Raw genomic sequence first — 14,075 nt, forward strand, 5'->3', positions numbered from 1 at the left:
CAGGAATTATTTTTAAAAAGGGATTCTGTTGAACCTTCACTACTACACTAGAGGGTTTTGTAGTATATATATTTTTTAATACCACTACTGGCATATTAACACAGAGCCTGTCTGATGGTAAAATTAAAACCCCACTACTGTGTATGAAACTTTTTATATGAACAGAAGACTATAACACAATTTTAACCTACAGGTTAGATATCTAAAGTTTTGTTTTATTTCTCCTATATTAGTATTTTGTGCTGACATGTTATAGTTGTCACTTACAAGTCAACAGCGATAATAAGTAGTGATGATGTATTCTAAGCATATCAACTATCGCCATCACTTATAAGCATTTTCCAGGGCCACTGACACTCCCTTTTATTTTCATTTTAATTTAAATGCAAAAAGCATATATACAATAATATGATACCTAGATATTAATCGAAGGAAAAAGAAAATACTGTGCTGACCGAAAACATAGAAAGACATAGTCATGGTGAACATGAAAATATTTTCAAACTAGTTGAAAAGCTTTGATAGCTTTTTTAACAAAATGTTGAAAATGTCAAAACTTAATCTACTTATAAGTCCACAACATTTATCAACAAAATGGATTTCGAATTTCTCTCATATTTAGTGATAATTTACCTACTAACAGATGTTATTTATTTAAACTGGAAACATAAGTGTACCTGTAAACTATACTCATGCTGCATGTGTGAGTGTGTACATCTGTGTCATGTTTTTAAATGTGAAACATATATTTTCAATACAAACATATATTATCAAAATAGTCAAGACTCCTCAGGCTATTGAATTAAAAAAAAAATGTTTTTTATTGCTGCAGTGTGAGTGAAATTAGGTTTGTACCTTCTTATACGTAACTAGCCCACATTAGTCACATAGCAATAACTAATGACACTGATTTCACAAAATAAATATTAAATATTTCTACATATGAATATTACAAACATGAGACAGAGTGCACAGATAACTCAAATGATCCACTAACCTGGTGGAGAGCTGTCAATCCGTCCACGTTAGCCGTATTTATATCTGCGCCCATTTTCAGTAACCGTTGCACCTCATCCTTGTCGCCTGACGTGCAAGCCGCCAGGAAAACTATACCAGACGAGAACTGGATCCTGGAGGCTCTCTTCGGAGTCGGCGACTGTTTATTAGTATCGGATTCCTCCCATCTCTTCAGCTGCTCTGCCCGCTTGAACAGCGCCGACGATGACCGCGTATCCGTCATTTTTACTACTGACAAACCACTTGGCACTCAATATGGTTCATATGAACACTTATCACGGTGCATAGATTATGTTTTTACTACATACAGTACACAAATGCCGAGTCCATAACTTAATTGCCAAAAAAGGAAACATGAAAGAGGAAACGTTCCAGGGAGAATGAGATTACGCTGTTTTCAAGCGATCATTGTTCGAAACACTTGTTGATTTATACAAATCTCACACACGAACACAAATTCTATATACATGACATAACCAAAAAGCTACACATTTAGCGTGGCAGCCATTACGAGAATAAATTTTACAGCCAACTAAACTAGCTAGCGAATGTAAAAAGAAAAACTAGACAACGAGCGAATAAGAATGACGGGACCGAACAGCAGACTGCTAGCGCTACCTATCGGAGAAGTTTTCGATTAATGTTGCCATAGTGAATATGGTTGAAAACTTATTGATGGAAAATAAATGAAAACAAACTTATTGTAAAAAAATACATCGATTTAATATGTATTTAATCGACTTTAAAATCGTCATCATTATTTTGACTTTTTCCATTTATTTAGGATGACGCAGTATATCTTCATTTTCCACAAATCTCTGTCAGCTGTCATTTCTGGGTTTATTCCTCTTCTCTTTTTTCCTTTCCTTAATTTCATCCACTGTCATACATAATGCTGTCTTCAAAACATAGATTTCATTCCTGCTGAACTACAAGTTATTTTGCAGAATTCCTTATCATTGGTTATTTGATTATAATTATTATGTTTAATTCCGCCTTCGTTAATATATATGCAATTGCAAACATTTGAAAATTGCCTTTAATAAGATGGCAAACAAGCATACAGGCCCACATGATGAAAAACACTATTATTATTAACAGAAGTTCTACAACCTTACATATACTATAGCTATTAATCTCCAACTACCATTTTGCCTATGCACGTTTTGCGACATTCATTTTACCTATTAATATAAAAAAAAATCTGTTAATAATAATAGTAGTCAAACAGAACTATGTCTGTTGCAATAGTACAAGAATTTCACCAAATTAGTATTTAAGACGATTTAATATTGTTTCAATTATAGAAATTTAAGTTACAGATTCTGTTTGAAGCAAAAAGATTGTTGCAACATATAGATAGCGCAGATAAAAAAGTAGAAAAAGAACATTTGAATAAACGCTTTGCTTAGTAAAAACACTAAGCACATCATTCTTCAAAGGATAAAAAATATAAGGCACAACTATTGTACAACTGCTTATGAAATGTACAAAATACTACGTGATTCGAATAATAAAAGATTGGAAGAATGTAAAAACATAAATTTGCTACAAGACTTCCATAATTCAGTTCGTCTTATCGTTCTGTGTACCACATGTGTGTAACACATAATCGGATAAACAAACTAGATAAACGTTCCTGACTTATGGAAGATCGTAGATAATTTTTTATTAGTTTTAAATTGCTAAAACTTTGCTCACACCTTGCGGATATAGAAGAAAGTATAGAATATGTTCGCAGAGCAGTACAAATATTATGAAAGGCATCCTACAAATCATGCGCACAAATTTGTTGCAAGAGATATAAAAGGTTAACCTTTCCTATATCATCATTTAAAAGTGGAACTTACTCTTTAAAACGTAAAGTTCCTGACAATGTTAATACCTGACGGTGTTAATATCTCGTTCATATTTTCTAGCCAGGTCTGATCTATGTTTTTGCAGTTCTTCATTCGACATATTCAACATTTCAGTGCCATTGGGAAATGCAAAATTTAAATTCAGTATGGTAGCATAATCAACCTTTTTATTCAGTGTTCATTTTTATTAATAGTCATGTTCGTACGTTTCATCAAATAGTTTTTATTTGCATTTCGTAATTATTTAATTTGGCAGAATAGGCTCAACGCCAATTTTTTCAGCAACTTCTCCTGCTTCTTTTATTTAGTATTCAATGAATTTCCTCTCATTTTTGCATAATTTTGAGCAGGTCATCCATTAAAGCGAAGGGACATGTAAGGTTTATGTCTTCTTTTTTAATTTTAGTATTTACTTGATGGATTTTACTGCGAATATTTGTCCAAATCGTCAAATTTAGAATAATTTTATTTTTTCTATAGTCAAACGTCAAAGCCTCACGTTAAGTAAACTTGTAATTTATATAAGAAAAGTCTATCATATTTAAAAAATCTGACTTAAAAAAGCAAAAATAAAAAATGTTGTCGAAGAAATAATAGATTCGAAATATCTGTGCTGTTCTGTTAATTGTAAAATATACGGTTTACTATTTTCTTATAATTATATTTTTTATTACGGTAACATTAAAGTCTAGACCAAATTATTTCTTTTTACAGTAATATAAAACAAACTTATAAAACCCTAGAGCCCTCTAGTGTTCATTATCTTTGACAATAGTTTATAGTTTGAGTCGGACAGAAAATATTCAAAATTCAAGATGGCCATGTGTCACTATGGTTTCTTGGAGTGTTGTTATTAACTTTATTTGTTTTGTGTGAAAAAAGTGTGTATCAACTATGGCTGACTTAAGTGTTGATGTTTCGAAGTTGCCTGACGAGATCAGAGATAAATTAGCCGAGTTGGACTTGGAATTATCTGAAGGTAACATTGCAGCAAACTACGCTTCTTGTAGATCGATAATTTGTTAATTTATCTTGTTTTGCACAATTGTGCTGCCTCTAGATATTATTTAGCGGTTAGTTATTAAGTTTTTTTGCCTTCATGTAAAAATTCATAGAGTTTGAAACAGGTTTTGCTAGTATTGACGTAATCAGTGACAGCTGATGAGAAATTTGTACCTAGTGTTTTTAATAGTAGGTAAATAGAAGCGGTTATTTGTATCGCGAGATGCAGCGCCTATCTTACTTTGATAGCGATATCGAGGCTAGATGCTCACGGTCGAATCGTTCCGTTGTCACACATCGCCACACATGTTATGGAATGCAATTGAACAATGCATAATTACTCGCGATCCTAACGGAAGACATTTGGTGGTTGTAACTTGTCTAATTTTGAATGCCATACGTATAGGCTTTGTATTCATGTCATATAATAAAAATTTAATACATACTTGTACTCTGTCTATATTTGTTTACTTTTTTTTATTGACTTTTAAGTTGATTCCAATAGGATATCTAAACTCTTGAACAGAAACGTTTCAATCCAATAAGAAATAATAATCTCCATAAATTAATAATTTTTAATGAATATTATATAGATTGTCCAAAACAGTATGTGCTGGTCAATTTATTATCTTAGTAGTGTATATATATATATTGGTTATACAATATATAATATTGAAATAAAGATCACGTCTGAAATCAAAATTTTTCTTTATCAGTTTTAAATCTCAGCAAAGATAATCTTGTCCATATTAACCTCAAGCAGATATAAGTGTGTTTACTGCAAAAAGATACCATTTTTCATGTCCTCAATTTGAAAGGATTCCCCTTGTTACTAAGCCAAGTCTGGGGATCTATGACATTAATATATTCAGTGGTGTCTAGTTTTGCAGTCATTTGGAGAAAAAAAAGTTAAAATAGCATCAAAAAAGATAGATCTACTCTATAGAGTGTTATTATATAAAATTCAAATCCGCTACATATAGAACTTCTAATGCACTATACATAATGCCAGGCAACTCGGGTTTTTGTTGAACAACAACTTATTGATTAACTCGCCCCCTGTTATTACATTGAGATTGTGTCTCTTTGTATATTTCATATATTGCATATATCATAGAGAGTGTTCAAGGAATTATTCAGATTAATATCACCTGCTGAATTTCATTACCATACAACCCGCCATGCATGGATGAGTGATGGTCTTCCACTATGTATTTCTGTAGTTGCTTTCTTCTACGCACAATCAAACTATGGAATCAACTCCCAGCAGCAGTATGTCTAAATGGATACAAATGGAAGAAAAGAGCATATTCCTTCCTAAAAATCCAACAGTACCCCTGTATTTTCTCTGACATCTCTCCTATTCCCGTTTTTGCTGTGAAGCAGTTGTGTTTACATGGTGGTGTTTTGGTTGAAAGGGTGGGATATGGTAATGAAATATAGGGCACAGAGTCATTACACCTTAGTCCTAACATATGAAAGATATCATGGATTATACATTATACTTTGTTATATCCGTGGTATTGTTCATGTTTATAGACAATGGTTACCACTTTCCATCAGGTAGACTGTCAGCTTTTTTGACATTCTAAGTTGCATTAAAAAAGTGTTTATAATATTAGTTGTTAACTATACAGGAGTTGCCACACTTGGCAGGCAGATTGGTAATTGCGGTTAGGTATTGGTGATGTTTTAAGAATGATACTGTTGCCCAACCTTCTATCATTAAGTTCCCTTAGTCGCCTTATACAACTCCCATACAAAAGGAAGAGGTAGCTTATTCTATGCCAGGACTACATGGTGTATAACAAAAAATGAATTTAACAAGGTAAAGGTGGATAGATTGAAAGATGATTTGCAGTAGACAAGACTGGAATGTAGTCGGATGAGGATCAGTGGAAGAGGAAAATTATGAACTTAAATAATGAGACAATGGCTGGGCCATGATAATGATGAGAGTACACCAAGGTGGGCATAAATTTTATGCTATCATTACAATGGATATATTGATTACATTGGACTGAATTTTGAGCTCCTTATCTTTTATTGGAGATCACAAAATTTTATTAAAATGTTCTGGAAAACATGTTACCCTAGAGGTTGATGAAACAGATTTACAGTATATAATTGTAAGTTGGTGGAGACTTAGTCTAATCAATAATGATCTGTCTAGCCTCTAAGGGATGTAGTGTCATCATAAAATGATATAGATACACTAGCAAGCTGCCATACCATATGCCATCTGCCATAGATACAAGATATATTAGTATTTAAAATTAGTACTTCATATGGGTAAAAAGAAGACAACAACAATACTAACACTAGAGCTGTTTGCTCATACCATAGCATTTTTATACCTTTCTAACTTCTAAAGGTCTAATTAGAATAATTTAAAGAGGAATTTACATATAAATGTTCACTCTTGATTATGGAACTATAATTAGATGAAGGTTAATATCATGATATGAATGTCATCATCTTTCGAGTCTAATCTTGCTTTGATTGACTAATTTAAACAAAAACCGTTACTGTGGCTTAACTACAACAGTTATTACATTAGTTATTACATTACATAGTTGATTTTTAATGCAACTTAGAATGGCAAATAGGCTGACGGCCCACAAAAAGTTTAACCTGTAATGTAGTTTCTTAGGTTTATCCATTACATACAAACATACAAAAAATATTTTCATTTTATAAAATTAATCCAGATAAAAAGCTGTTTACAGAAATAGTAATAATTACATATTAGAGAAGAATTTATTTAAAATAATTAATTCTGATGAAAAAACAGTCTTACTTTTTTGGTACTTTAGAATCTATTCTTAATACTGTAGTATTAAATCTACATTTTGTTCTTGTTTTACAATTTGATGGTAGAGTATAAATATTTTTTATCTTTTTTGACAGTTTTCATAATATATTTATAAGAATTACCACATGGTCTTATGAAGTAGTCCACGCCATCCAAGAAAGATTAAACAAGTGACAATGAGTCTATAAATTAAACATTAAAGCAGTGCTTCTGCAAGCGACTGATCCCTGGAACCACCCAAATTGGTCTTTGAAGCAATCTGAACAAGATTAAATAAGCGACAATGAGCAAACACAACCCAAAAGTTGCTTTACAATTGAAAACGATAAATGTCTGTGTTTTATTTAAGAAATATATATTACATCCCTTAATTTAGTTAAAATTTTGTAAAACATCCCCATCGCATCATTAAAAACCACTTTATTAAAGAGATTAACAATTCCTCATAGTTGTAGAATACTGAGGGATCTGACAAATATTACATATATAGATCCATCACTATTCTATGACTATGATGAATTGCTTTTTTTTTTATTTCTAGCACTGGATAGTCTGTCATCAAATACTGTAAACTAGACCCAGCTTACATATATATTGTTATAAAAAAGCCACTTATACATTCAGATCCATATGAAATAAACAATTAACTTCTTCACCTTATTATAAACATTGTTTTCATCATGTTTGTAAATATATTTCTCATTTCAATCAACAATTTGTGGTACTAAATGTAAACATAATATTTTAAATCCATTATTCCTTATGTTATTGTTCATTTAATAAACAGTATCAAGTAGTACTTGGAAACAATGTGTAATAAAGTATTTTTAAATATTAATGAAGCTATTGTTACTCGATTTTCATATCAGATATTTATAAGAGGCAATAATATTTTTTATGAAACCTGGAGTAATAAACACACTGATGGTCCACCTGAAGAACAGTGGTAACTATTTGCTATATAGCACCATGAACATAACAGACATAAGACTATATAGACAACATTATATATTTAAAGAAATTTTTATGTAATTATATAATTTATTGAATATAATACATAACCCTTGGTCGGGTTATGTATTATATTTAATAAATTTCTTGACTTCGACTTGATTTTAGTCGAATAAATCGTCATAGTTTAAAAAGTTTAAAATAGCTCAAAAAAATATTTAATTAAAAAAGTTATTATACACTTCAGAAATATTTTAATGAGAAATTTTTATTGTATTTGTACCTATTTGTTTTCAATGTAATAATGTTTTATTTATTTTATGTTAATCGACGATACATATATATAATATAAAAATTTTGTTATGTAAAGTACATAACTAAATTTTTTAATATGAAATCACAGCAATCACATTAATAAATATGAACTATTTATTAATGTGATTGCTGTGCCCTTCCAGACTTCATGTTGATTCTTTACTTTTAATAACTTAAGACCTATATTGTTACAACATGAAATAGCAATAAATAATTGAATTGAATTGAATAGTCGTAGAATACTGACGGATCTATCAAATATTATATATATAGATCCGTCAGTATTCTACGACTATGACGAAATATTACAACACCTACGGGAAAGGAAGGAAGATCAGACAGTATTATAAATGACTTCCAAAAGAAAGAGGCTTTCAATTCGATTGTATTTTTTAATGCTTGTTACCCCCTAACTCTATCAGTTTTAAGCCAATTTGAAAAGTTTTTTTTTTATTTGAAATGATTATATGGATAGATTGGTCCCATAGGAAATTTATTAATATTGTTTCAGTAGTTTAGTTTTTAATTCAAAATAACTGGTTTTGCCATAATTGAATTAGTTTTTTTTTTTGTAGCAAACAATTTAATTTTATAGCTTACCCAGGCCATGCATACATTTACCAGGGATTGTATAGTGTATAAATAGATTTTCAGAATTACAGTACTCAAAATGATTAGATTAGGTTATATTAATTGTCGTTATATATGAATAGTATTTAATACATTACCTAAACGTATTAGGTCTTCTTTCCTTTACAATTATTGTATTAAATATCTAATTATACAGATTGCTCGAAACATTTCCATAAAATTGGAAGGTAACTCTTGAATTTTAGGATCGGTTAGTATTTAATAATACTATAGTATATATATAATATTATAGTTTTATTATACTGAGGTAGACAAGGTCTTCACCCACAAGGGTTTATAGTACAAGATAAAAATTCTGTCTAGCAATATTTTTTTTATATATTATTCATTGTAATTCTATGGTACTTTTACACCAGTAGGATCTTATAAGTTGTACGTAATTAGAGTGAAATAAGTAACATTAAATCATAATTAATATTTTTTTTAGTGATTTTACTAGTGCTTGTCAAATTCCAAAAAACTATTTTTAGCTGTTTCTTATGAATTTAATTATATATTTTTAATTATGTAATTTAAATATACAATTAAATAAAATTAACTGTTTAAATTATATTATTTTAAACTAGAGCGTCCTCTGTTGACGTAATATTTTTTTATTTTGTTCACTTATCTTCAATTTTCTTTTTATAAAAAAGCTATAATAACCTCTTGAAGGTTCATTTTGAACACTAACTGTACTTTTAGTATTATTATTAATTGAATATAGTAAATTATTTAAAATCTTTTATTACTTGTAACAAAATTGTAAATACTCGATGTCTGTAAATGACAGATTATTAAGAATTTACGAGAGGTCTTCAATAAGATATCCAAATAAATGCCAAAACAATATTTTTTGAAAATTTTGTCTGTCTTTTTTTTTGTGTTTGTTCCTGTATCACGCAATAACTACTGCATTAAATTAAATGTGGTTTTCACTGTTGTGTTGCTAAAGGCTTATTTGAAAACTGGTGTATGTTTTATCTTGATACGCCATTTAGAATAAGTCTAAGTTAGAATAATAAGTAATTGTTATTTTCTTTTTTAATTCACCTGTAAAGTCCATTCTGTAAATCACGAAGTAGTGGGTAAAAATTAGTATCGTGTAAAATTTGTCCTTTGTGGCTTTTTATTTCTTTTATATTACCAATTTTACTACGCTGCAATGCGAATGTTAATTTGAGTTTGTCAACGAGCGAACACTGATACTAAGCTTGACAGTATATTTATAAGCTCATGCGAGTTATTATATTGTTAAGTATTAGAGAAAATGTTCTATGTTTTTAATATTTACCCGTATTTTCTAATGTATTTAAAGTTGCAGCATTAAAATGAAATACGGACAGACCCAATAGAACCAAGTAGGAACCTAGAGGAAGCGGCCACCGAATTCAAATGCGTTTTTTATGGGATGAAAACGGAATGGTTATTCTTCCTGGGCTTTAGGTATTTGCTGGCGGGTTACAAGTGAATGATGATAGGTGAGAATGAGGTCTTTTATTAATAGGTATAGATGCAATGGTAAGTACCACTATCACTATACGCTAGCGGGGGACCAGTGAGGATATTAGGAGAGGACCAAGTCAGGACAATTGGCTCATCGTAACGTATTCATCAAGAAATAACCACAATGGCTTCCAGGGAGAACTAAACGGATGTCGTTCCGATAAGGTATATTCCTAGCAATAATATAATTAATCCCTATTACTAACAATTCTCTCCCTCAAATGGAATAGTAACTCCGCCGGCGTTATAGTGAACCATGATAAGTGAAAATGAAGTATTTTGTAATGGGTGTTGATGAAATTGTAGTAAGTCCTTATCTTCAAGAAGGTTGATAATATTCTAGAAAACCGATATCTCTTCTAAACCGTGTCTACTTATTGTTTCCAATCGTCTTATGCGCAAACTTGACGACTTCCTGCTACCTGATCAAACTGGATTCCGAAAGGGCCATTTAGTACTATAGACCACATATGTACGCACTGTAGAATGGAATGCTCAATACAAAAGTAAAATTCCATGTAGTGAAATTACTGATTAAATAAATTTCGGGACGGTCTTTGAAAAAAGTCATTAGTCATCCAAAGACATACATACACACACAAACAATACAATTGAATTGATAATCTCCTCAGTTTTAAAAGTCGAGTGAAAATAATTGCAATCTATGGCAGAAGTAGCGATTTAATATTTCGTCTATAAATGGAACTGAAAAGGATAAACGAAACGTCCACCATTAGAATTATACAGTTTATTAGTGTCATTTAATCGATTCATGCTTCGCTAATGATATATCAGGAGCACGGCGAATTTGAGTACGTGAAATAATTCCAAAATATAGTCCTCTAATTAATCTTTAGATAGAATTATTGCGTGTAAAATGAATTGCAGATTACATAGAAGACCTACAAAATCAATAAATAATCTGATATTATGTCTTTTTTTATAAAGAAAACTTTTGATTCGGTCGATATATGTCGGAGACATGGACGGTATTACAGTCTCTCTAGCACTGCTGAAATGTATGTTAAGTAAGGCTACGATGTGTATTCGAGTACAATACCAGAGTACGAAAACTATCGCAGTGCAGAAAGGTGTAAAACAAGGTGACGTCATATCCACGAGACTACAGCTGCGTTGAAAGATGTTTTCTAACTCCTGGACTGGAAAAAATAGGGTATAAACATAGCGAGTACATCATTCATCCTTGATTTCCCGATGATATAGTAATTATAGCAGAATCCCTTGAGGACTTGAATATTATGCTCAAGAACCTCAGTGCTTCTCAACAGGTAGGTTTTAAGATAAACATGGACAAAACAAAAATGTCTGATGTCCATATCACACCTATACCGCTTATGGTTGAGAACACAACAATCAAAATTGTCAACGAGTATGTAAATCTGGGACAAGTTGTTACATTCTGCAACTCCAACTTCGCCCGTGAGGTCTAATCCAACTTGGCTGGACAGCATTCAGAAAACTACGTTTTTTCATCTAAAATACTTCAGTTTGAAAACGACGGTCTTTAACCAGTGCCGATAGATCAGTAAGGATAGGTGAGTATGAAATCAGGCCAGTTATCTCATCGTAAGTAATCCATCAAGAATTAACCACCATGAATTCCGGGAGGAACTAAGCAGAGGTCGACGTGTTTTTTTTTTTTTTTTTATACAACTTAGAATGGCAAACAAGCTGACGGCCCACCTGATGGAAAGTGGTAACCGTCGCCTATAGACATGAGCAGTACCATGGACATAACAGAGTATACTGTTTCGCCCATGATACCCCCCATGCGCTGCCATTCCTGAGGACTCAGGTGTTATTCCTCTGTACCCAGTAAATTCACGCCATATCCCACTCTTCAAACCGAAACACAGCCATGCAAACACAACTGCTTCACGGTTGAAACACGAATGGGACAGAGGTACCCAAGCAATCGACTTTTGTACAAAGTCTCCCTCTGGTACGTGATAAGTATAATCTTGACACTGAGGTCATTAATCCCCATTTTTGACAACTCCCCCGCGTATATGGTACATTCACGGGGTATCAGTGAACGATATTAGGTAAGAATGAAGTCTTGCTTCCGAATTTACGTAGATATATATGGAAGAAAACTATTTTTATTGACCGGGATAAAAAAGTAGCCTATGTCCTTCATCGTATTCAGTGCGTGTAGTTATACCAAATTTTATGGTGATTGGTTAAGCCGTTAAGACGCTATGAGGTAATAAAAAACAAACAAATTCCTTTCCACATAAGAATTAACTCGGATTATATGAAAGCATTATTTCTCCATAAGCTAATTATTTCATATAATGGCACGCTATTATTACCCGTTTATACACAATTTGCAATGATACAATGCAATATTTCAATGGATGGAACGAAATTGTTTTATAATAAAAGAAAATTATAATTTACTATCTACATCATGCGGCGTCGCCTGCGTGAATACTGATTTACACAGGCGACATCGTCGGTGGTTGATATTGTATTTTAAAATATAGATACTGACCTATGTGCTAAATTAGGATAATTATGATCTACTATTGTATCAAATTTCATTCAGATCTGTTCAGTAGGTTTTACGTGAAAGAGTAACAAACATACATCCATCCGTCTATCGTTACAATTATTAATTAAATTATTAGTAGGAAATCAGTATGTTTATTCCGCAACTTCCCCCGCTTGAATAATTATATAATCACATGGAGAGTTTCTACAAAAGTTGTCTGTTTGGATACTTATTTCATATTTATGTTTCTGCCGTGAAGCAGTTATGTTTGCATGATTGTGTTTCCATTTGAAGGGTACGATATAGCATATGATATGTTGTCAGTAGTTGCACGCATGGCAAGCGGATTGGCAACCGCAATTAGGCTTTAGACGGACACTGCTGTCCATCTGTCGCCCTCCCTTAGTCGTCTCTTACGACATCCACGGGAAAAGAAAGGGTGGCCTATACTGTGCCGGGATCACATAACCATATAGTAAATAGCATTTCAAATATTTTGGTGACTTGTGTAACGTAATACATATGTGTTTTTAATTTAAATTTTGTGCCGGAACAATAGAATTAAAAATTGTTTGAAACAAATGTAGTCTACACTTTGGTCGATAGGCGCCTAGAGAGCGCGTGTCCTATGTTAGGTACGTGTCGGACGGAATAATTTTTGCTTCTTGTATATTATTATAAAACTTTTAAACTGAAGCCTTGAAAATAAATTAACCACTTAAATATAGTTAATTTATTTAGCATATACTGATTTCCACAGTTCTAAAACCAAAACCCAGCATTTCGTCACGTATTTTTTAAAAATAACACGACCAGTTGTTGATAACCCGAAATTGGCATAATTTCTCTATCTTGATACTGTTTCGTTATAAATATTTTTTATATAACTTGAATTGCCCACTCGATGAATTATGGTAATTGTCACTTGTAGAAAAGGTACAGTACTATAAACATTACCATGTTTTGTTACTATACCAGTATTATTAAAAGATATTCACATTAAAAAGTATTCTTGCGCATTGCTGTTCTGGATACAGGGATTTTTTTTAGTACGTAGAATGGAAAACAAGCTGAAGGCCCACCCCATGGTAACCATCATCTGTTCATATAATGGAACTGTTGACACCATGAAAGTCACAGAATACACTGTGACGCTCGTGGTACTAATCATGGCTTGCTATTCTTGACCGCGGTGTTATGCCTCTTAGGTAATATTGACATTTAGGTGCGTTTTTTTTATATTTATTAGTATAGGTACATTGTAATTAATTTAGTTTATTGACGCGTCTTAGCATAAGCGAGCTCAGCTTAGAATTTTACCTACTTCTAAATGTTGAATTTTTAATATTGCATGCACGAATTTGGCTTTTTTCTTTTTTTGCTTTTGTGGCACAAGTCAGCGATTTTGTTATACTTAATATTGTTTTATATTTTTGTTAATTATTTTAAATATGTATTATGA

The 14,075-nt window shown here is 31.8% G+C and overlaps 2 protein-coding genes across 17 annotated transcripts in view; one reads left to right on the plus strand and one right to left on the minus strand.

The window, feature by feature from the left end:
* LOC113517949 (protein phosphatase 1 regulatory subunit 12B) overlaps positions 1 to 1,633 on the minus strand; it is an 87,635-nt gene extending 86,002 nt beyond the window's left edge. For 5 of the 13 annotated variants that reach the window (XM_031911317.2, XM_031911313.2, XM_031911315.2 and 2 more), the window contains exon 1: positions 998 to 1,632. In XM_031911317.2, coding sequence (XP_031767177.2) covers positions 998 to 1,240 — 243 coding nt within the window. In that variant the 5' untranslated portion in view covers positions 1,241 to 1,632. Of the gene's footprint in view, positions 1 to 997 lie in introns of all 13 variants that reach the window. The other 8 variants (XM_031911318.2, XM_052895380.1, XM_052895377.1 and 5 more) reach the window with 3 other exon arrangements.
* A 2,012-nt stretch (positions 1,634 to 3,645) lies between these two features.
* Positions 3,646 to 14,075, plus strand: part of LOC113520341 (disco-interacting protein 2) — a 146,772-nt gene continuing 136,342 nt past the window's right edge. For 2 of the 4 annotated variants that reach the window (XM_031911431.2, XM_052895475.1), the window contains exon 1: positions 3,646 to 3,855. In XM_031911431.2, coding sequence (XP_031767291.1) covers positions 3,771 to 3,855 — 85 coding nt within the window. In that variant the 5' untranslated portion in view covers positions 3,646 to 3,770. The remainder of the gene's footprint in view (positions 3,856 to 14,075) is intronic. The other 2 variants (XM_026905656.3, XM_026905672.3) reach the window with 1 other exon arrangement.

This window comes from Galleria mellonella, unplaced genomic scaffold (genome assembly GCF_026898425.1).
Source record: "Galleria mellonella isolate WM207_F2 unplaced genomic scaffold, CSIRO_AGI_GalMel_v1 utg28, whole genome shotgun sequence".
NCBI lineage: Eukaryota > Metazoa > Arthropoda > Insecta > Lepidoptera > Pyralidae > Galleria > Galleria mellonella.